The 22685-nt window shown below is 58.4% G+C and overlaps 1 protein-coding gene across 6 annotated transcripts; it reads right to left on the bottom strand.

The window, feature by feature from the left end:
- Nucleotides 1–19: 19 nt before the first annotated feature.
- On the bottom strand, nucleotides 20–22129 carry SNED1 (sushi, nidogen and EGF like domains 1). Of its 6 annotated transcripts, none has more exons than XM_085069829.1 (33): nucleotides 21699–22129; nucleotides 18529–18816; nucleotides 17916–18056; nucleotides 17057–17219; nucleotides 15991–16116; nucleotides 15765–15878; nucleotides 14896–15009; nucleotides 14539–14652; nucleotides 14300–14416; nucleotides 13913–14038; nucleotides 13527–13631; nucleotides 12982–13095; nucleotides 12735–12851; nucleotides 12178–12294; nucleotides 11985–12101; nucleotides 11695–11808; nucleotides 11441–11614; nucleotides 11151–11264; nucleotides 10426–10539; nucleotides 9900–10013; nucleotides 9705–9818; nucleotides 8820–9116; nucleotides 6582–6765; nucleotides 6395–6507; nucleotides 5711–5989; nucleotides 5219–5363; nucleotides 4837–4919; nucleotides 3968–4054; nucleotides 3662–3778; nucleotides 3119–3206; nucleotides 2456–2539; nucleotides 2191–2229; nucleotides 20–1818 (listed from the first exon to the last, which is right to left on the bottom strand). In XM_085069829.1, the coding sequence occupies exons 1-32, from the start codon at nucleotides 21900–21902 to the stop codon at nucleotides 2193–2195; spliced, it is 4335 nt and encodes a 1444-aa protein (XP_084925955.1). In that variant the 5' UTR covers nucleotides 21903–22129; the 3' UTR covers nucleotides 20–1818; nucleotides 2191–2192. The 6 variants fall into 6 exon arrangements, with proteins under 6 accessions (XP_084925955.1, XP_084925956.1, XP_084925959.1 ...); XM_085069830.1 differs by having other exon boundaries at nucleotides 14896–15006; XM_085069833.1 differs by having other exon boundaries at nucleotides 8820–8882; nucleotides 21699–22128.
- Nucleotides 22130–22685: the final 556 nt, after the last annotated feature.

Raw genomic sequence — 22685 nt, 5'->3', positions numbered from 1 at the left:
TTCCTCATTGACCAACTACTTTTAAAAAAGTTTCCATAAAGTGTTTTTATTAAAAAAAATCAAACAAAACCCCCTAATTTATTTCCAAGACTAGGTTAAAACCTTCCGGCTGCATTATATACGGTGCCAGCTGTGGGATGGGAGGTGGCAGGCTGCTGTGCCGGCTGGCAGCAGGACCAGGCTTCCTGCTGCTGTGGGGACAGGTCCTGTGCAAACAAAACTGTCCCTAGCAGGACCACCTCCACCTCTGCAGCCCCTGTCAGTGCTGATCTTGTGACTGACACAGCAAGGGTGCAAATGCTTTCAGACCACAGCCCCAAACCCTCCTGTCTAGGTTTCCCCTTGCCCTGCTCTTCCTGGTAGGGAGGGCTGGCTGCTTCTCCTGCCCTGGGAAGGTAGGGCTGTTGTGCTTGCCAGGCAGCTGGAACAGGACCAGGCAACATTGGAGCAAAACATGTCTCTCCTGCGGGAGCAAAGCTAGAGGTGGTGCAGGATGGGAACAACACGCTGGCCAGCTGGTAGTGGCTTTACATTGTCCCTGCCACTCACCCCTGCAGCTGTGCCTCCAGGCTGAGCTCTATTACACTGCTCCCGGGAGGAAGAGGGTGGTGGCAGGAATGCTGAAACTCCTGGGCCTGTCCCACTCTCAGAGCATCTTCCCAGCTGCTGCTTGAGACGTGGCTGAGCAACAGAGCTCTGATGCTCAGCAGGAAGGGAGAGCCTCCCCACCAGAATAATCCCACACTGCTGGGAACATAACGCTCTATACCATAACTGCGATATATCTCTGGTATGTGTTAATTTATAATATACACCGTGTATGTTAATACACAAATCTATGTTTAACTAGTGTTCTCATACAAACTCACAAAAGCTAGGAACATTTCTAAGCTACACTTTTTCTTTCCTTGCCTGCCCTGCTGCAGTGCTGCCTGCTGGTCCTCTGCTCCACATACCCCGCAGCACTGGTGCCACAGGGAAGGCAAACTCTGGTTGCAGTGCAAGGGGATGGCATGTAGGGCTGGCTTTGTCACCAAGCCTCTACTGTGCCCTGCACTGGTATGGAGGCAGTTACAAGTGTGGTGGTACTGGCATGCTTTAGCTGACAGGCTTCGCCTACAGATCACAATTAAATATTCTTTTTAGGTGTTCTATTGGTTTCTGAGCTGGAAATTTGGTTTAAACCAGGGATTGTTTACAAAGCGAATAAAAAAGGCAGGCAGTAGAAGCTGCCTCAATTCCCCTGCTACAGCAGAGGAAACAGGAATGCTCCTCCACTGCCTGTGCTCCCCTCACCACTCAGAGCTGCTCACCATTTCTAACTCATCTACAGAGGCTGCTTCCCAGAGCAGATTTTTGGGGGCCAGATTTCAGGTGATGGCTAAGGCTTTTTGGTCTGCATTAAACTGTTTTATTTGAGGGTTATAGGTAATTTATAACCTTGGATTATGAAAACAGATTGGTGCAGATGCTGTTGGCAAGGAGCTGGGCTGATCCCTGAGTGAAGCGGGGAGCCCATTGCTTGTGCAGAGTGGCTGGGGGTGCTGAGCAGGGCTAGCCCCCTTAAGGGGCACTGGTGGTCAGCTCCCCAGGGGCAGAGAGGGGGCCAGAAGGCAGTGCTGGGCCAGCAGGGGGAAAGGGAGCACTACTCAGTGTGCTGATCCAGCTATGTGTCCCTAATGGGCTGGAGGAGAGGGAGAGGTTGACACCAGGCAGGAAGGCTCCCCTGCTGTGTTCAACCCAGTGAGCAGATCTGATCTTCCTGGTGTTCAAAAAGCCCTTAGATGTGGAAAGACGAAGCTTCTACTGCTTTAAACCCTGTGGAGGAGCAGGAGGAAAATGAGCTGGTGCACAGTCTGTCAGATGCCCCTCAGCTGGCCTCTTCCCACCCTGTGCACCAGTCTTGGGCTGAGAGAAGGGGACCTGCCATCTCCAGACCTCCAGCCTTTGCCTGGCCCTTTCTGTGCAGAAATCTCTTGTTCATGGAGCTGCAGAGCCAGGGGGAAGCAGAGCATTGCCTCCTGCTCCTCCACCCCAGCCACAACCAGGAACCCTCAGCCATAAGGCCTCACACCCCTTTGACACAGTGGTGTGAGCCAGGGTTTCGCCTTGGCCTGCACCCTTCTCCCCGACTCCCTGCATGGCAACTGCCCCTGCCTGCAGCTGAGGAGGGCTGGAGCAGGTACTTACTTCTATGGCTTCTTCAGTGTGTGACTGTTGCTTGCCTTTCTGGAAGAGAAGGAAGAAGAGCACCATCAGCCCCGTGCCCTTTGGCCACTGCTCACAGGCAAGCACACAACACTGACATCCTAGCCTTGGTCATGTCTGCACCCCTCTCCCAGTCCACCCCCAGCCTGAGTGTCCCCATGCATGCTGGGGAACACCAGCCAGCTACATGCTCCTGCCCAGGGTCACAGGAAGGCTGGCACACTCAGGGTGCTGCTGCTGGCTGTACCTGCTGGTTGTCCTCTCGGAACTGGTGCTCTCACAGCTCTCCTTGTAGCAGATGTCCTGGTGTACCTTGTAGACTCTCCTGGACCTATACACACAGTGGAGACATGAGTGTAGGGAACAAAAGGGAGAGATGGGCTTTGATAAGTGTGAAGGAGAGGCTGGGTGTTTCCCCTATTTCCTTCCAGGCTGCAGTAGCCAACCTTGGCAGGAATGGGGCTCAGCCTGCTGTGGTAGAGGACTGATCCCAGCCAGGCCTTTGTGCCTCCATGGCAGGGAGGCTGGGGGCAGAGCAGAATCCCCATGCCCTGGCGTTGCATCAGGGCTCTCCCAACCCTCTGCTCGCAAATGGAGAGGCAGCCAGGAGCTGGATGGGATCTACTGCTGTTTGGGGGTCACACACACCAAATCCAACCTTGCTGCCACGTGGGCGGGTAACACCAGGATGGAACTGTCACTGCAGCAACACCCTGCCCTGAGGCACAGCTAGGGGCAGCCACAGGGGCAGCCAGGCTGCTCAGCCTGCACTGGGGAGGGGGCAACTGCCAGCTGGGGTTGGAGACGGCCTCGTGCTTGCTCTCCCTTCCCCAAAGTTGAGCTGCAGGGAGACATCCCTGGCTCAGAGCACAAGGGGAAGGGGGGAGCATAACCTGCAGGCAGTACTCACAGATAGTGGCAGGTGCCTCCTTCCCACACTGGGAATGACCTGGTTTCCGAGTACAGCCGTGTGCACCAGTGTGGCACCTTCTTGCAGGCTGCTTGGGGAATAGGAGAGGGGAGCTATCACTGAGCCCATCCCTGGCCTTGCCTGCCTGTGCCTCATGGCAAGGGTCTGGTGAGGCCCCCCTGGCTTCTTTAGCTGTGCTCAACAGAGCTGACCCAGCCATAGAAGCAGAGCCCCCAGCCTCACAGTGCCTACATAATCTGTGGGTAAGGCAGGGGCCTGGCTTGCCAGGCAGAGGCAGAGAGCCCAGTCAGGAGCAGGGAGTAGACCTGCACTCATATCTCCTCGAACTAAGAGCAGAGCCCAGCCCCTCTCTCAGCTGCCAGCATGGCACAGATCTCTAGCAAAGCCTGGGCATCATGGGAGCCCCTGGGTGCTGGCAGGGCGTGCTGGGTGACCTACATCCTGGGGGACCTGTGACAGGGCCAGCCACCAGCCTGGCACTGCAGCAGGGAGCTTGGCCCTCTGGCACAAGCTGGCACTCACCCAGCTGGCAGACCCGGCCCTTGAACCCTGGGCGGCAGGCACAGTGGTAGGACTCGTCATCTCTGGTGCAGGTGCCTCCATTCCTGCAGGGATTCTTGGAGCAGTTCTGCCCCTCTCCTGCAAAACACACTGGACCATCAGAGCCTGGGGCCACAGCACAGCCCTGCCAAACCCCCAGCATTGCCAGGGTGCTCCCAGGAAGAGCAGGTGGGCAGGGGTGCCTGCCATGGGCAGGCCGGTGCTGAGCCCCTTGCCTGTGGGGCCAGGGCTGGGTTCCCACTGCTGCAGGTCTCCCCTGGGACTTACTCTTGCTCTTTGCCTCACGCAGCTGCAGTGCCAGACTGTCCCAGCTGGACACCTCTGTGTTCTCCAGCTTCACTGGAGCCTCTGGCTCTGTACAATGAGAGGGTTAAACATCACCTTCCAGGCCAGAGCTAGACCCAAAGGCAGTCCCTCCAAGGGGATGCAGCCTGCCCACAGCTTTGGGGTACTGCTCAGGCCTGAGGCAGTGCTTTAGCCCTTCCCAGTTGGCATTCCTAGAACTGGAGTGATACCCTCACTCCTGGAAGGCTGTGGGACACAGAGTCCTGGGGAGGGAGGGAGGGGCAGAACCAGGATGTGCAGTGAGGTCAAGGGCTGTCCTCACGTGTGCCAGGCCCCTTCCCCACCCCATGGCATGGGGTTCCCAGGTGCTCTAGGGTATCTTGGGCTGGATCTTGTATCCCCAGTCTTCTGGGGCTGGAAAATGGGGGCTAGGGCTGGACTAGTGAGGGGTTTCTCACGCAGACACCCTCTTCAGATGTGAGGCTGTTCTTGACAGTCGGGGCTGAGGCTGCTGGGCAGGCAGGGGCTGCACTGGAGGGCTATGGAGCCACTGCTCAGGCTCCTGCTGCTGCTGACAGGGAAGAAGGGCAGCTGTGTCACAGTCAGCATTGCCCCCCATCAGCAAGAGTCCTTCTCTGGGCTCCCCCAGCCAGTCACCCCTCTCCTTAGCCAGGGGTCTAACAAGCAGAACAGATGTTTGCCTGCCCAGGGCTAGGTGAGTGGGCTCCACCCTCCTCTACAGCTCCCCCACTCCTACAGGAGCCTGCCCAGCTGCCACCTCAATGTGCAAGGAGGTGCAGGAGATGGCACTGGATGACAGGAACAGGACACAAAGGCAACAGAGCACTTACGTGTCTTCACAGTGATGGATTTTCCCAGCGAAGTGCCAAACCTGGCGCTGATCCTCCCTCTGCCATCCACCAGCTCCGTGAACCTGGAACAGGAGGACCATAAGGGCATGGGGCACAGCAGGTACCCCAGGCCCTACGTGCTGGGGCTCATACCAGCTGGATGAAGTATTCACTGGTGGCATCAGGCTCTGTACAAGTCTCACAAGAGACCTGCTCACAGGGTAAGGGGCCTGCCTGGCTCAGGACCCCAGCAGATAGGCAAGAGGCTGCACCCCAGCAGGAGCACACACCTGCACATTGAAATTGGGAAAAGGGGCTGGCTCAGCCTAGTGCTTGGGCCCAGTGCTAGTGGAAGAGCCAGGAGTGCTGAAGCAATGCCTACCTGGGAGCTGGCGAGGGCTCCTCAGCTGTGTCATGATCTGCTAGCAGGCGAAGCTCGGGCAGGAAGGCTGGGGGCAGCCTGTTGCGCAGAACCCGGGGGTGCCCAGCTTGGCTCCACCGTCTCTCTGGAGCCCCATCCCTCTGCACTGCACACCAAAGGATGAGCCTTAGTGGGAGGCAGTGTGAGCCAGCAACCTATCACCCAGCCAGTCCCATTGTCCCATCCCATCATCCCCAGGCTGCCAGGTGACGCTCCACATACTGGGGATGCAAGCGCCCATCACCAAGCTGTAGCTCTGCATCTGCCCATCGCTAACCCTGCAGCCCTCACCTCCCTTTCCACTGGACCTGGGTCTTGTCCCCACAGCCTGCTGCAGACACCCAGTGCTGGGGCAGCAAGGGCTCTTTGTTGGCCAGCTGGTTTTCACCCCTTGTGCCGCTTCCCTGTCATGCCATTGTGCTGCCCCATCCAGCAGAGCCCTGTAGCACTTACAGGTGTTGACGTAGAGGTGGATGGGCTCGCTGTGCACCTGGCCTTGCTCGGTGTTCTGCACGGCTGTGAGGGACAGCTGGTAGCGCTGCCCAGGCAGCAGGTCCCGCACCGTGTAGGACACGAGTTTCCCATTGGGCACGTAGCGGCTCTTGACGCTCTGAGCAGTGGTGACATTGATGATGTACCCCTCCATGGTGCCAACGGGCGGCTGCGCCCACGCCATGGACACAGAGGTGGCGGTGACATGGGAGGCGGTGAGGTTTTGTGGGGGGAGAGGTCCTGTGGCAGGCAGCGGATGGGGAGGAAAGTGATCAGAGCTGGTGTCCTTGACTGGCCACTGCCCTACTTGCTCACACCACGTTACAAGTGTGCCAGGGCCCCAGCCTGCCTGGCACTGCCAGACAAGACAGACAGAGCTTCACTGCACCCTGGCATCCAGGTCTCCCTTGCCTTCTAGAATGAAGCAGGCCCATGCAGGTGCTGCATGGGGCTGGGCTCATGCTGGTCTCAGTAAACAACATTTGGCAAGGGAGGACATGCCAGTGTCTTTCCTGGCCTCCTCAGCCCTGCCTGCACACCTCCCACCTGCTGTGCTGGCAGTTCCCAACACTTTTCCCTCCCCACAGCTTTCCTGCCAACACCCTGCACCCGCCAAGTCGGGATGCCAAAGCCAACCTCACTCACTTGTCCACACATGAAAAGGGGCTGAGGCCAGGCTCTCTGAGGGGTGGTCTTCCATTCCCAGGCCACTCAGCGTCGTGACATGGATGATATATCTCTCTCCTGGCTGCAGGTCCCTGTGGAGGAGAAAGGGTGGGAAGGGGTAAGTGGAAGGAGCCAGTGCCCTGGCACCCAGCACCACTCCACTCACAGGAAGGTGTACTTGGCCACGCTGCTGTTCAGCTCCACGGTGCGGCCTGCCAGGTCCCCCATGTGGCGGATGGAGACCCTCACCCTACTGACAGTGGAATGCTGGAGTCGGTGGAGAGCCCACTGCACTGTGATGGCACTGGCAGTCACATTCGTGATCTCAAAGCCTTCCACCGGACGCGGTCCTGGCCGGAGCAAGCGGAGAGGACTGCGGTCATTGTGGGTCACTCCATCCCTTCCCCATGGGCCCCCCAAGGGGGGTCTTGCCGGCACCTCTGGATCTCCTTCCCCAGTGGAGCAGCTCAGTGCTGCCTCTCCCACTGAACTCATGCTCTCCTGTCCTCACAGCCTCCAGGCAGGCAGGAGGCACATCCATCTGCTCCACCCGCAGGGCCTCATGCCACTCAAAGCACCCCCAAGGCTGCCCCCTCTGCCCCAGCCCCCCACCACAGCTCCAAAGGGGCTGTAGTGCCCAGGCCTGGCCCTAACCATAGAATCATCAAGGTTGGAAGAGACCTAGAAGATCATCCAGTCCCACCATCCTCCCAGCACTGTCACTATAACCCCTAAACCACATCACCCAGCACCAGATCCAGATGCCTCCTGAGCACCTCCAGGGATGGTGACCTCCCTGGACAACCTATTCCAATGCTTGACCACCCAAAGAGTGAAAGTTTTTTTGTTACTATCTAATGTGAATCTCCCCTGTCTTGGCTTCAGGCCATTTCCTCTTATAATCACTCTGCAGGCATGACAGAAGAAACCAGCCTCCACCACACTACCTCCTGTCAGGGAGTTTCGGAGAGTGATGAGGTTTGCCCTGAACCTCCTCTTCTCAAGGCTAAACAAACCCAGCTCCCTCAGCTGTTCCTCACAATATATGTTTTCTAGACCCTCGACAAGCCTTGTTGTCCTTCTCTGGACATGCTCCAGGCACCTCAATGTCCTTTTTAAAGCGAGGGGCCCAGAACTGAAAGCAATGCAGCCTCAACAAAGCTGAGCGCAGAGGGATGATCACTTCCCTAGTCCTGCTGGACACGGTGCTCTTGATGCAGGTCAAGATGCCACTGGCCTTCTTAGCCATTTGGGCACATTGTTGGCTCATGTTCAGCTAATGTCAACCAGCATCCCACTAGTGCCCTTCTGTTGAAGAGCTCTTGAGCCACTCCTCCCCCAGGCTGGAGCTGCAGGGGTTTGCTGTGACTCAAGTGCAGGATGTGGCACTTGGCCTCACTGAACACCATGCTCTTGTCCTCAGCCCTTTGATCAAGTGTGCCAAGGTCTCTCTGCAGAGCCTTCCCACGCTCAAGCAGATCAACAGTCCCATTCAACTTGGTGCTGTCTGCAAATTTACCAAGGGTACACAAAATCCAGACCATCAGTAAATACATTAAAAAGGACCAGCCCCAAACTGAGCTCTGGGTAACCCCACTAGTGACTGCTGAGTCTATGGCACTCTCCAGCTGGCCATCCTGAGCCTAGCTCTTGCTGACCCCAGCATCCAGCCATGGCCTGAGGCCCTGTGTTATGCTGCGCCCAGCACTATGCTGCTATCTCCCCAGGCTTCACTTGATCTTCAGCCTGCTATGGGAGATGTGGCTCATGGGCTTTACTACAACCAATCTCCTCTCCTCAGAGGCCACCTTCTTTCCTAAGTCTAATTCCCTCCATCCTGTTTGCATTTGATTTCCACACCTGCCTGCCCTAGAAAGCAGGATCACAGCTGCTCTGCCTGTCCATGCCCCAGAGGCATCATTGTGCCCCTTCCTCCACCCATGGAGCAGAGGTCCCTGACAGCCTCTGCCCTCTCTGGCATGTTCCCACACCCAGCTCAGCAGTATGGCAGGATGACTGGTCCATGGGATTGCACAAGCCCCATTGCCTGCCTTGCTCAGGGGCTCCTCATACTCTCCTGGGCACAGCGACAAGGAGCAGAACAGGCTGGCCCCAGTGAATAGGATTCAGGAGCAGTCCCTGCTGCAAGCTCCCTTACAGCCCCTGGACAGGGTGAGCCACAGACCGGTCAGGCCCCTTTTACTCACAGCAAAGAAAACAGCGATTCTCTGTGTAAAGCACTTTCCAGAGGCCCCCAGTTGGATTTTAGGATCTGCACCAGCAAACCCGGCAGGTTTGACACCATGCTGGAGCTGGTGGCAGGCTGGAGGTGGCAGCACAAACCCTGGCACCTGCAGGGGCCGCGCACGCTCACGACCGTGATCCCCCTGGGGACGCTACTCACTAGTGCGTGTGGTGAGCATGACGGGCCTGCTGATATCATTCTTGTTGTTCACGTTGCGTTTGACTGAAAAGACAGAAATATTGTAGGCTCTGCCGGAGGTTAGTGCCCGCAATTGGTGGGCAGAACGACTTCGGTCCACAAAATCTGTCCTGCGGTAAGAGCCGTCGAGGGATACGTACGTCACGGCGTAGCCGTCAATGAGTTGCCTGGCAGCTGCGTCCTCAGGTGGGTGCCAAGAAATCAACACACCAGTGTCCTCCACCCTTTCCACCTTTAATGAGGTTGGTGGCAGCAATTCTTCAGGGTGTGTGCAAAAGCAAAGGGGAGAGGTAATGCCATGAATCTTTAGAGAACAGACCCCATCAGCAAGTGGCAGAACAGCGGCGATAAGAGGACAAGGTCCTCACTTGTCTCAATTGGCACACCTGGCAGGGCCTCTGTGGGTGTAAGCCACCCCTGGCCCAGGGGGCACAGGGGGACTCAGGGCGCCAGGAGCATTCCCTGGTATCACTGGTGGCCAAGCACTTGCCACTGCGGGATGGGGCGAGGGGTCCTGGGGAGGCCATTGCCAAGAGGCTTCCCTCGGACACCTCTGCCTCCCCTTCTGAGGGCATCCGAGGGATTGCCATTGCTGCAGGGGAAATCTGTCCCCCCAGTGTCCTGGTGCTATGCCTGGCACCTGCGGCAGCAACTCAGCATGCTAGCACCCACCCATGGCATTGGTGGGGCACGGGCTGCCCCTCCCCAAGGCAAGCCCCCAGCCCTGCCCGCCTCAAGGAGTGCTGCTGCTCCCAGATGGTGTTGAGCCCCTCATGGGCGGTGGGCACTGCCAGGCCGGTGTCAAGCCCCACATCACATCCTGGTGCCGCTGCTGAGGGCCTTTACCTTTTTCGCAGTTCTTGCCTGTGTAGCTGACTTTGCAGGTGCAGCTGTGGGTGCCATTGCTGGGCAGGCAGTAGCCTCTGCTCCCACAGGGGCTGGAGAAGCACGGGTCACTGGCTGTGGGAGAGGTGCCAGGTTTGGCAGTGTCAGCAGTGCCGCTGACCCCGGGGTCACCCTGTGCCACCCTGCCTGCCTCACCTGTCTCACAGTGGTAGCCAAAGAAACCCTCTGGGCACACACAGAGGTAGGAGCCCCCGTAGCTCTCACACTCCCCTCCATTTCGGCAAGGGTCTGACTCACAGGCATCCACTTCTGGAGGTGAGACAAGGCCAGCGGTGAGCATGCCAGCGTGCCACCAGCCAGCTCCCAGCTTCCATGAGCAAGTGACAGTGACAGACCCCCAAGGGGGCAGCAGGGCAGATGGGTAGCCCAGGGCTCGGCACAGCTGGGCCAGACACTGAGTCATCCACTGGCAGGGGTGGACACCTTGGAAAGGGAGTCCATCACTGGTGGACACCTCATTCATTGCTCCCTCCCCATCAGAGCAGTGTCAGCTCTGCCCCCAAGACCACAGGCAAGGAGATGCAACAGTGAGAACCCAGTTGATGGCTTGGGGTCAAGGTGTCCAAGACAGTGACCAGCCACCTGGCAAGGGGCTGGCGCTGGCAGTGTCCTGGTGCCCACAGTCCAGCCTCGCACTGACCCAGGAAGGGAGACCCCCTACCTGTCTCACACTGGGTCCCCAGGAAGCCCTCAGGACAGTAGCAAACAAAGGATCCAGGGAGGTCCTGGCAGGTCCCACCGTTCTTGCAGGGCTCCGACTGGCACTCGTCAACATCTGGGGTCCAGCAGGAAGAAAGGCGTCAGCTCAGCACAGACATGGCTGGTGGGTGGGGACAGGGGCTTGGAGAGGCAGCACTTCTCCCATAGGGAACAGGTCCTTCCCATGTCACTTGCTTCCCCAAGCCCAGTGGCCAGGAACACCCCTGCTCCTGGATGCCCACTGCCTCATGCCTGTCCCTGAAGCAGGCACATGGTATGGGGACATTCCCTCAGGGACACCTGGGGACAACTGGCAGTGCAGGGCTGTGCCAAGAGATCCCATAGGGTGCCTGAGTCATGTCCCTCATCGAACTTCCAACAGCCCACCTTCTCCTACCCCTGTCCTCTGTCCGGTCCCAGGGAACCGGGCTGGAGCCACCTGCCAAAGTCCCACCACCTCCCATTGCTGCCCATCCCCAACCAGGAGCAGTATCTCCCTGCTAGAAAATCCTACAGCTGGCTGGGAGTCCTGGGAGACAAGCCCTTGCCTCAGGCTGATCCAAGCACACAGCCACTGGTAACCTAGCTCCCGGCCATGGAGTTCGCAACCCACTGGGCCTTCCCAAGGGCTGGAGGGTGAGGAAGGGACTGTGACAGTCCTGGACCATGCCTGGCATGGTCTCTTACCCAACTCGCAGTGGTAGCCGGTGTAACCTGGCTCACACAAGCACAGGAACGCAGAGACACGGTCCTTGCACTGGCCACCATTCAGGCAGGGCTGGGATTGGCACTCGTCGATCTCTAAAGGTGTTTGAGCAAGGGAGAGAGAAAGAGAGAGACATGAGCACAGGACAGAGATCCTGGGGGAAAGGCAGTAGACAACTGGAGTGCATATTCTGGGGTCACCAAACCATGGTCATGACCACAGCCCACCAGGATGGTGTCCCAGGGCTTGTCCGCTCCCCAGCACTCCTCACCATCACATTCAGGGGGGTCACTCCAGACACCTGGCACACGGCAGACACGGGGATGGTTGTGCTGGCTGAGGATGTAGCCCAGCTCACACTGGTACTCAGCCAGTGAGCCCACCTTGGTGGAGTTGAAAGAAGCCTGGGCATGCTTCACCTCACTGGGGATGCCACAGTCGACCTCTGGGGAGAGACAGGGGATGAATGGGGCCCACAGAGGCACCCCAAGTCCCCAGCTGGAAGGGAAAGCATAAGGCCCTTACCAAACTGGCAGTGCTTCCCTACATAGCCCATGGAGCAGGTGCAAGCATAGCCCCCATCGAGGTCCTCACAGGTAGCCCCATTCTCACAGGGGCTAAGAAAGCATGGGGAGGGCACTGGAAGAAGAGCAGAGCAAAGAATGAAACCAGAGCCGGCCCCCTTCCCCTTCCAGCAGAGCACAAGGAAGAGTTGCAGGGAAGGGGGCTCAAAGCAAGCAGTGAGCTCCTGACAGTCAGGCCCATCATTCCCCCAGGCAGTCCCCCAGGTACTGGCACGCCCTCCTCAAACCTACCTATCTCACAGTGCCGGCCGGTGTAGCCCGGGGGACAGTCACACTTGTACTTGCCGATGTAGTGGAAACAGGTGCCTCCATTCTGGCAGGGCCCCGATGCACAGGGGTCCGGCTTACCTGGGGGCACAGGGCAGGAGTGAGCCCAGTGGGCCAGCTGCCACCTCTCGTCCCTGCGGGGGCCGGGGGGCTGTACCGATCTCGCAGTGCTTGCCGGTGAAGCGGTAGGGGCAGGTGCAGTGGTACTCTCCATCCGCCTCCCTGCAGGTGCCCCCGTTGCGGCACGGTCCCGTGCTGCAGAGCCGAGGCTTGGCTGCAGAGAGAGTGCCCACAGCAGGGTCACCCAGAGCTGCTGCCTCCCACCAGCACCCCACCAAACCCTCGCTGCGGGAAGGCTGACTGCATCCTGGCTCCGCCAACACCACAGAAACTACACCCGTGCAGACAGGTGCTGGGGCCTTGGGTGCATGATGCTGGGAGACAGCTGGCTGCTGCCAAGGGCAGAAGCTGTGCCATGTAAGGAAAAAACACCAACACTGATGGTGTTGTGCAGGAAACAACTGGATCAGCTACTGTGACTGTTGGGTGTCATGAAGGGAGTAATGCAATCCCTCCCTCTACCCTGTAGGATGGGATGGGAAAACCTGCACCAACTTCCAGCTCTCCAAGTAGCTGTTCATCTCCCAAAAGGGTCCAAACCCTTCTCCCAACCTCTGCCAAGTGCTGGGGTCACAGGGAGCCCTGTGCAAGTACCTTTCTCGCAGTGCATGCCAAGGAAGCCTTGAGGACACTCGCAGATGTAAGAGTCATCATGAACCTTGCAGGACCCCCCATTCAAGCAGGGCTCTGAGTCACAGGGTGATGGCATTGCTGCAGAGCCAAACACAGGGCATCACCAAGGGCATATGGCCAGGGGTACAAGGGCAGCAGCCCTGCTGGTGAGGGTACCCCCAGCTCACCCCCACTCCAGGACTGTTCCCACATCCCCATGGAGTCTTACTGTGGTTGGTGCCATAGTTGGTGTGGCAGACACAGAGGTAGCTCCCGCCATACTCCATGCAGTACCCACCATCTGGGCACTGCGTGTTCATGTTGCACGGTGTCGTGGTGACTTCTGCAAACACATGGCCAGTGCCGGCCTCCCTCAGCCAGTGGCAGGACACCCACATGGAAACAGCAGTCTCGTAACTTTGCAGGGTCCAGTGACACAGGACAGACCCTCTGTTCTCCATGGCACAGACAATACAGATGGCTATGCCCAGCCTGGATGCCCAGCGAGCTTCAGCGAGGGCTGCAACTCCCTCCCCACCCACGGGAGCTGGGCAGAGGCAGAGGCTGGGAGAGGCACAGCTCAGTGGGGAAATGATGGAGATGGAAGCATTGCCATCTCAACAGGGGACAGTATTTCCAGGCTCAAATTCAGCGTGTGCCTCTGGCACTCTGCTAGGCTCAGGCACAGGCAGTGTCTCCTTGCTTACACACCGACTGCCTGACTCAAGCATCCCAGAGGGAATGAACAATAGTAAGCACAAAGCTTTCACCTACCAAATTCACAGAGGAGACCAAAAAACCCAGGAAGGCACTGGCAGACGGTGACATTCCCCTCCAGACAACTGCCCCCGTTACGACACTCACAACCCTCAGAGAGCTCTGCAAGAGAGGAAACAGGAGCTTCCCAGGACCTCTCCTGCTTGTGGGCTGGGACAGACAAATGGCCTTGCCAGACGCCACTCACAGAGGAAGCTCAAGTGGGCAGCAGCCCTGAGGCCCTCAGACACACAGGCACAGCCTCCTTCAGCGGGACAGACCCTCTGTTCAATCCCAGAGCCCTGAACAGGCACTCTGGGGCTGCTGCTTATCCCTTTCATGAGCACGAAGGCTCCCCTTGAGATGCTGTACCCCACGAGCAAGTCCCCTCAGCTGGTACTCACGGTCTCGACAGTCCTGTCCAGTGTAGCCCTCCTGGCACTCACAGACATAGCCCCGCTCAGTCTCCAGACAGCTGCCCGCGTTCTGGCATGGATGGGAGAGGCAGGCACCAGGCACACGGGGCCCACCTGTGGGAATGGTGAGGGGTCCAGTCTGAGGCTGGAACATCCTCTGTCCTGCGGATCCTGCTGGAGGTTCCAGCACGGTCAAGCAGCCCCACAGCAGAGTGTTCCCTCCTGGCAGCACCATGGCCCCTCTACACATGCTGCCCACCAGTATCAGCAGTGCCTATGACTGACATAGCCCCTTTGCAGCCATTTGCCCATTCCCACCCAGTTGCCCTGACTGCAGTTCCCACGTCAGGCTGGTCGAGGCACAACCCCACGCACCATACTGGCAGTTGTTGCCGTAATAACCCGGGGAGCAGGTGCAGATATAGCGGCCAGGGCGGATGTAGTTGCACGTCTGCCGGTTCTGGCAACTCTGGTCCTCACAGGAAGATGAATCTGGTAAGGGGAAAGCAAGGAAGTGAGCATGGGGAGAGCCTGGGCCTGGGAGAGGGGCCATGATGGCCAGCAGAACATGGGGGACACAGTCCCTGGTGTGGGTCATCCTGGGGCACAGGCACCTGTCTCGCAGCGCTGTCCCACAAAGGGCTCCAGGCACACACAGGTGTAGTTATCGACCAGGTCGATGCAGTGCCCACCGTTCAGGCATGGGCTGGACTCGCATTCGTTCACCTCTGCAAGGGAAGGCCGGGAAATGTGGTCAGATTATCTGTGAGCACAGCCAGCTCACTTGGTGCCTCCCAGCCCAGACAAGGCTCAGGAGGGTGAAAGTGATGGATGGAAAAAAATAGGTGCCACTGGCAATTCCATGCATTCCCCTCCCAAAACCACATCCAGTAATGGAGCTGACTGGGCAGGAAGCTTGCCAAGGTACGAAATGCCACCATCTCCACCCCGTACCTGTTTCTGTCACCCACCTGTTTGGCAGTCCACCCCTGTGTATCCCGACTGGCACAAGCATGTCGCTGTCCTGTTCACCACCTGGCACCTCCCACCATTCTGGCACACCCTGCTCTCACACGGTGAATCTGCTGCAGAAGAACACAAAGAAAAAGAGGGACGTGGGTGTCAACCTAGATACAGGACCAGTACACGGCACTCTCTACACGTGGTGATACCAGGCCTAGGCAGAGCACTGACCAGAGCCAACCATGCACCTTCTGCCAGGAGACAGTGGCCATATGCCCAGTAATGACTGTCCCCAAAACCTGTCCTCGGGCAGCTCAGCTCTTTCATCCTCCTGCACCTCCTGGATGTCAGTGTGCTGTGCTGGGCATTTCTCCCTCCCTTCCTTCCTCCCCCAAAAGTCAACTCCCTTCTCGCCTTTTCCACTGGCGCGGCAGCTTGCTGGGAGCCAAATGCTTTGGCGGCACTTCCACTGGCAGGCAGAGGCCAGCGGTGGGGGAAACCTGTCACCACAGCCCCTGCCAGGGACTGGGAGGGTCTCCACTGGCTTTGAAGAGCTTGGGACCAGAATATCACCTGCAAAAGCAGGGCCTGCAAGGCTTGTTTGAGCACTGGCTGCCAGCTTTTCTGGCTAAGGGAGTGGTGGTGGAAGAGTGCTGGCAGCAGCGCTGAGCAAAGCCCTCAGAAGAGTCAGCAGCAGGAAAGGCTCATGGCCAGAGAAAAGCTTCTTTTGCCTGAAGCAAGCTGAAATCCAAGTTGGCTGTCACAAACTGCTTGAGCCCAGCAGCTACTGCAGGAGCTCTGGTCTAAAGAACCCTCCCAAGAGCAGAAGTGCCCCCCAAGCCTGGGGTCTCTGCTTTTCAAGTGCCGTGCTGCTCACCGGTCTCGCAGTTGTTGCCGCTGAAGCCTGGCGGGCACCTGCAGGTGAAGCTGCCGGCACCGTTAAGGCAGGTGGCTCCGTTCTGACAGGGGTGGGAGAGGCACTCATCCACATCTGAAACAGAGCCCCGGGTGGGGACAGGAGCTCAGGGCAGGGACAGACAGACTGCCAAGCACGCAGCAGTGACACTGGGAGTGAGACCTGCTCTCTGCAGCCAAGCACTCACCAACATGGCACCTCTTCCCAGTGAAACCGGCCAGGCAGGAGCAGGTGTAGGAGGGGTTCCCCGTGATGCAGTCCTCGATACACTTACCCCCATTCAGGCAGGGCCGCAGGGTCAGGCACACAGAGGCTGTGGGAACAGGCAGTGACCCCTATCAGCACCCACCCTGGCAGGGCTCACCTGCCACCTTCCAGCCACACCAGTGCCAGGATCTCTCTCTGCACCCACCCGGCTCCCTGGGGTGCTTGGGGAGCCCTTGGGACATGCCTGCCTGACAGTGGGGCAGGGTCTGCTCCTCATGGGCTCCCCTGGGACAGGGGGCAGTTTTACTCCTCCTGTGTAAGGGGGAGAGGCTGCACAGGTCTACAGCCTGGCTGGGGGGAGAAGGTCTGCTCCACTGGCTGGGGGAACATGGACATGCCCTCACTTATCATTCAGGGCAGAGGGAAAGGGGACAGGAGAGCCCACGTACAGAAAATCCACCAATAACGCAAGACACACAGATCACGAATGGGAAAACATGGCCAGGGGGAAGTGGGGATGAGGAACCAGAGACCAGCAGCTCTGTGGGGGACGTGCCAGGACTCCTGGAGTGGGGAGCATGTACCAGGCCCTGGCAACTTAGCCCCACACGGCAGGCTGGCATTCAGCAACCCTCCACGTGGCTCAGCCCAGCATACTGAGACTGACAGACATATGCACCCCCCAAGGGTGCTGGCCCCTCATGCCCTGCCTGGCAATGGGCTGGCAGAGTCCCAGCTGTGCACATCACCTCCTCCCCAGCCTCGCTCATCACTTCCCACAGGCTCCTTTAAACTAAGAACTCTTCCTCCCCTTCCCATTTGCTCTCCCAGCCCGTTCCCAGCCCCGGGGCAACCACGGGTGCCACCCCCAAGCACAGCCAGTGCTGAAGATGGTCACCAGACAGCTGCCTCCCCTCCCTCCCCAAAGCCCTTCCAGACATCTCTTCCACCCCGCGGAGGTGGGGGTTGAGGCAAGGAAAGATGGGGCTGGAGAACAGTGCGGGGTTGGGTTGGGAGTTAAGTAAACCTAACTGCTGTCCTCTTACTTGTATTGCTGCAGCCCCCCACTTGCACCTGGGCATCATCGATTCTGAACACCCAGCGCCCGGGGATACCCACATTTGTCGTCATCTCCACGTCAGCGATGTCATCAGTGCGGGATCCGGGGATATTGAAGTAGCGCTTTCCATCACCAGCGTTAAAACCTGCCTGGAAGGACAAAGGCAGAGAGTAAAGAGACATCAGTAGTGCGTGGGGGAAGGCAGCTGGAGCACCTGAACTCATCTCTCCTGTCACGTGGCACCACTTGTGGCACCGCTCAGACCAACTTTCCCCTGCCACGTGCCACAAGCCAGCGCTCAGCCCTGTCCACATGACAGGACAACAGGGTGAAGTGGCCACCTGGCCTGCTCAGTCCCTTCCCGGGGATCCAAATCCCATTCACTTCCTCTCCACCTGCAGCATCCTGCCTGCTGCAGGCTGGCAAGCAGGGTGCCCAGCACGGATCAACTGTTGGTAAATTCACACATCCGAGTGGGTACTGGGGTTTTCGCGGGTGTGGGTGTTGGCTTTTATTCCCTCTAACACAACAACACACACAGGGATGAAATAAAACTACAAGCAGAAGCTGTGCTAGCTGTGGCAGCTGCTCTTAAAGCCTGAGGTTAGGAAGGAAAAGGGACTATGAAGCAGCAGCCAAGGCAAAGACCTGCGGTTTCAGGATAACAAAGCCCCCTGTATGGTCTCAGCTTTGGAAGCCAGAGTACACACGGATATTTAAGAACTCTGAAGAAGGAAAAAAAAAAAACACAAGCAGGGGGAGGTTTTCCACATCCAAGAAACCCAAACAGGAGCCACGAGCTCACAAGGCAGATGTGCAACCCAGGGGCCACATGCGCCACTTACCTGTGCCGCGATGCCACCAAGCCCAGCAAAGTCCCCCCCACTGCTGGCGTGCATACCCGTGGTCCAGGTGATGGACTCATAGTTAAAGATGGTGAAGGAAAGCTTGCCGTCTGTGATGAGAACAATCTGGAAAGTGTTTACCTGCAGTAGAGAGGGGAAGAGAGCAGTGAGGGACAATGAACCAGTCAGAAAATAAAGTGACAGAAACTACAATCAGCAAAGGGGTGTTTCCTTGAACCCCAGTCCTCTGCGAGCACGGGCATTAGAGTTTAATAATTTTTAATCCTAACTTGTTGTGATCCTGAGTGAGAACAGCTCACTTCTCCTCCCAGGGGAATGGGGAAAATGGGGGGAAATATGGATATTGAGCATCTGGAAGGCAAAAGGCACCTCACTTTTGCCCAAGAAGGCTGGTGATGTAAAGCCTCCACATGGCACAAAGAGGAGGGTTTGGTATTGCCAGCCCACCATTGCTCTGTCACAGCAAGGTATCATGATGGAGCCACCGCAGTCAACTTAGCCCAGCTGACAGCTCCGTGCCACAAATGGCAGTACGTCTGGCACCACATGGAAGGCACAGAGGTGGGGTGGCTGCTTTGCCTCAGCTACTCACTGGTGAAAACGAGCTGCCCCCGAAGAAGGTGACTCGGTACCAGGTTGCAATGAAGACCCACTGTGCAGAAAACCCTGGGAACTCAGGGAAATACTGGGCAATGTCCCTGCTCGCTCTCTCCAAGATGGGCTGCTCGGTGCTCTCTCGGTAATATATTTCACCTGCCCGCCGATTATCCACATCTGCCCAGAAAGCGGCAACCACACGGCGGTCCTTGGAGATGGGGAAGGCCACCGGTGTGAACTGGGAGACCTCCTTCAGGAATGAGATGATGCCATTGTTGTTTACCTGCAGAGAGAGAGGGAAAGAAACGGGTGGTCACAACTGACTCCTGCTGCCAGCAGGAATCCATGTTTTAGAGATGCTTTGCATTTCACCTTTCTCTCCCCCTCCCCTTTCCACAAATACTGGAGCGCTTCCCCTTCCTGTCCTTAGAAGCAGAGACGTGCCTCAGCACCCACAACACCCACAGGCCCCCACCTCAGCCGCCTGCTCACTGGAGCGCGGCTGCAGGCAACTGCCCGAACAAACCCAGCCCTGTTCTCCGGGCCAGGGGAAGGGGAACAGCTGCGAAAACTGCAGGAGCGCTGTGCATTAAACAAACAGTGCCCGGTGCGTGGGGCCAGCTCACGGCAGTGCTCTTGGCAGGGGTGGAGGCCTGAGCTCGCTCCCTAGTCTCACAGCTCACAGGCAGCCCATGGGGCTGGACCCTGCTAGCAGGGGGGCTGTGGGCACTGGCCCATGTGGGCACTGGCCCAGGGTGGGAGGAGCCTTGCTGGGCAGCAATCCATCCACCGGCATGCACAGCACTCCGAGTGAGCCAACGGGCTCTTGATCCCCAGGTGACCGAGTGCTGCTACCCCATGCAAAGCCCCCGGTGCTTCGGCAGGCTGCTCTCATTAAAGTGGGGGATGCCAGACCCCCAGGGTGAGATACTTCAAGCTGTTCCTCAGCACTAGCTAATTGCGGCAATTAGAGTTCTGGGATGCCTGGCCCATGGATACACGGCAGAGGCAGCCTCTGCCCAGAGAAGGAAGCTGGAAATAGTGGATGTTGCTGCCTGGAGTGCTGCCTCCCAGCTTGGGGATGCAGTGGGAATGAGGAAGGTGAAGGAAGGCCCTGCCTGCCTGAACAGGCTGGAGGGGGCAGGGATCAAAGGGAAATGCTCTCACCCTGAGCTCCCAAATTCCCAGGAGGAGACCCTGCCAGCACTCCACCACAGTGCCACGGCTGGTGGTGCAGTCAGCTCCCAGCCACTCTGTTCCCCAGTGCACAGCTGACAGTGGGACAGGCAGGAACACAGAGCCCCCAGCCAAGCTCTCCAGTGTGCAATGTCTGCCTCTGGCAAGCCCCTGGGCTGCAGGATGGAAAAGGGGGCCTGGTGCAGGCAAGAGGCTCTCAACTGGAGAGAGCCTCTGGCACGCGGGCAGGCAGTGGTGTCACACTTGTGTGCCAAAAAGGAGCTGGGAGCCAGCATCCCCAGGAGCCATGTGGAAGCCAGCATGCCTTCACCCCAGCTGCCAGCACACACAGGCATGGGGTGCTGAGCTGTGATGGCCTTGTGCAGTCCCTGGGGAAGGTACCCAGTCCCTGAGGAGGGTTCATAGCCCCTCCATTTGAACACAGGGCAGTCCTTACTGTGACTAAGGGAAAGAGGATTCTGTTTTCCCAAAGCCTCCGTAACCCCACTGTGTCCGCAGAGGAACATTCTTCCCTTGATTAAAGCAAGATGGGAGAGAACCAGAGCCAAGAAGGGCTTTTTTTGTTGTTGCTGGTTTTTGTGAAGGAGGAGGTGGTGGTTGGAGGCAGCCCTTGAGAACAGAGGTTTCCAGGTGAACCCAGCCCTGTGCCAGTCACCCCGGACAGCAGCTCCCTGGGGAGGAGGGCCCCTGCCACATGGAATTCTGTGCCGGGGGCAGGCAAGCTGGCCCTGCAGAGCCGTGGGGGTCTCAGCTCAGAGAAGGGGGATGTACTGTCCTCTGACCCCTGCAGCGCCTCCAAGACCTAGAGCTACACTGTGGATCCTCTGTGGGACAACCATCATGTCACCTGGCTTCTCCCAGCCTCTTCTATCCTCCCACGGTGGCTCAAGCCCCAAGTCTGGATCCCTATCCCCTGCAGGCAGGGCTGGTGCTTTGATCAGTGGAATTACACGACCAGGTAGGACCAAGGACCCCCTGCACTGAGCCAAAGCAGTGGAATGGTACATGAACCCAGCTCTGGGATGGCACCAAGGCAATGCTCAGCCTTCTCCTCTGCCAGCTGGGTCTGGGTCATCCTGAAGTCCAGAGCAAACCAGGGAGAAGGGATCAGGAAGGATTCACTGGGCCAGGTGGGAAGCAACACGGGGAGCCCAGATCTCCCTCCTGGATGCAAGAGAGCACCACCCAAAAGACTCCATGGACAACCAGGCACTTGGGGTTGCCCCTATGGCCACAGCTATGGGGGACATGATGGGCCAGGCACGACTTGAGCTCTCTGGCTACAGTCCCCTCCAGGTGGCTCAGGGGCTGCAAGGGACCAGTAGTCCCAGCAGCCCAGTGGGTGCAGGAAAAGGCAAGGGAGTCAGATTTGCCGAGTGGGCAGCTGTCTTTATTCCACTCAGAGCCCCACCAGCATCCCCTCCCTGCAGCAAGGGCCACCATGCTAGGGCTGCAACACACCAACTCTGAGCTCTTGCCCATCAGATGTATCCAGCTCCGTGCTACTGCCAGGATACCCCAGCACGTCACCAGGCAAGTCCCACAAGGCGTGGGTATGCAGTTACTGCAGGCTCCAGCGAGGGCTAAGCCCAGGCTCCCCACTACGGGGAGTGCTTTGCCCAGCATTGCCAAGGCAGTGGGGCCAGGATCCTTGCTGGGGACCCCCATACTGAGCCAGGGGTCCAGCATGCTTTTCAAGCCTGGGGCCCACTGCATCACCTTGGCACACCGCTATTCCTCTGATGTTTCCAGTTAAGCGGGGACCACCTGATGGCCCCCAAGGAAACTCAGATTCATCCAAGCTGAACAGGAAAGAGGAAATAAAAGGGAAGGAAATAAATAGAAAAGAGGGAATAAGAGGGAGAGAAAAAGAGGGAATAGGAGGAAATAAATAAGAGGGAGGGAATAAGAGGAAATAAGAGGGAGCAAATAGGAGGAAATAAGCAGAAATAAGTGGAAATTACTCACATAGAGGCCGGTGTGACCCGCACCAAAGAAGGGGAAGGGGATGGAGAGGGGCCGGAGCTCGGAGCCCCCGTCGTCCTGTTTCCGCGTGGCGGCGTCGCCCTGGGCCGGCCCGAAGGGATAGAAATCCCCCAGCGGCACCTCAGCACCGGCCCACAGCCACTCGCCCAGTGCCACCAGCACGGCCCAGCCTGCCAGGACCTGCATGGCCGCCGGCAAAGCCGCTCGCCTCTCACGGGGGCACCAGCCACCGAAGCATGGCGGGGGCGGGGCAGGGCGGGACGGGGCGGGGCGGGGCGGGGCAGGACGCCCGCGGAGGGGCACGGGGAGGGCGGCTGCCGCCCGGAGCCGGGCGCTGGGACCGAGCGGTGTGAACCCGAGGCCCCTCAGCTCCGCCGCCGCGCGCCCAGCGCCCTCAGCCCGCGGGCCGCGCCCCCGCGCCTCATCTGCATATTGGGGTGTGGCCGGCCAATGGGAGCTCGGCGCGCCGGGGGCGGGGCCCGGGGGCGGGGCCCGGGGGCGGGGCTCGGGGCGGCGGGCGGGGCGGCAGCGCTGGGGGCTCCCCGCGGGAGCAGCGCCTCCCTCCCACCCGGAGCCACGCGTGGGCACCGAGCCCCTCCACGGCCAGCCGCTCAGCAGTGCCCTCTGCTCCCTCCAAACACAGCACCGGCTGACGGGAAAGAAAAAAAAGAGCGCAGGAGAGAAAAAAAACCCTGTGTCATTTCCTTTCTTCTTTTATGTTTTTTTGGCTTTTTTTTTATTCCTCCCCCTTCCCCCCCCCTTTTTTTTTTTCAGGTGCTAAAAATATTATCAGGAAATTCTTTTCAGGAATGCCGTGTTTTAGGTTACGCTCCAGGCTCAAGGGCTTCTTTGTCTTTACTGGAGAAAAAAAAAAAGCCAAAGCAAAACAAACACACCCACCCTACATTTATTATCGGGAAATGGTTTTACTGGGAGAGGCTGAGCTCCCAGGAAAGCGGAGGGCTACTC

The sequence above is a fragment of the Lichenostomus cassidix genome, chromosome 9, assembly GCF_008360975.1.
Source record: "Lichenostomus cassidix isolate B80296 chromosome 9, HeHo_3.0, whole genome shotgun sequence".
Classification (NCBI taxonomy): Eukaryota; Metazoa; Chordata; class Aves; order Passeriformes; family Meliphagidae; genus Lichenostomus; species Lichenostomus cassidix.
Note: the sequence above shows the minus strand (reverse complement) of the source record. Positions and strands in the feature narration are given on the sequence as shown.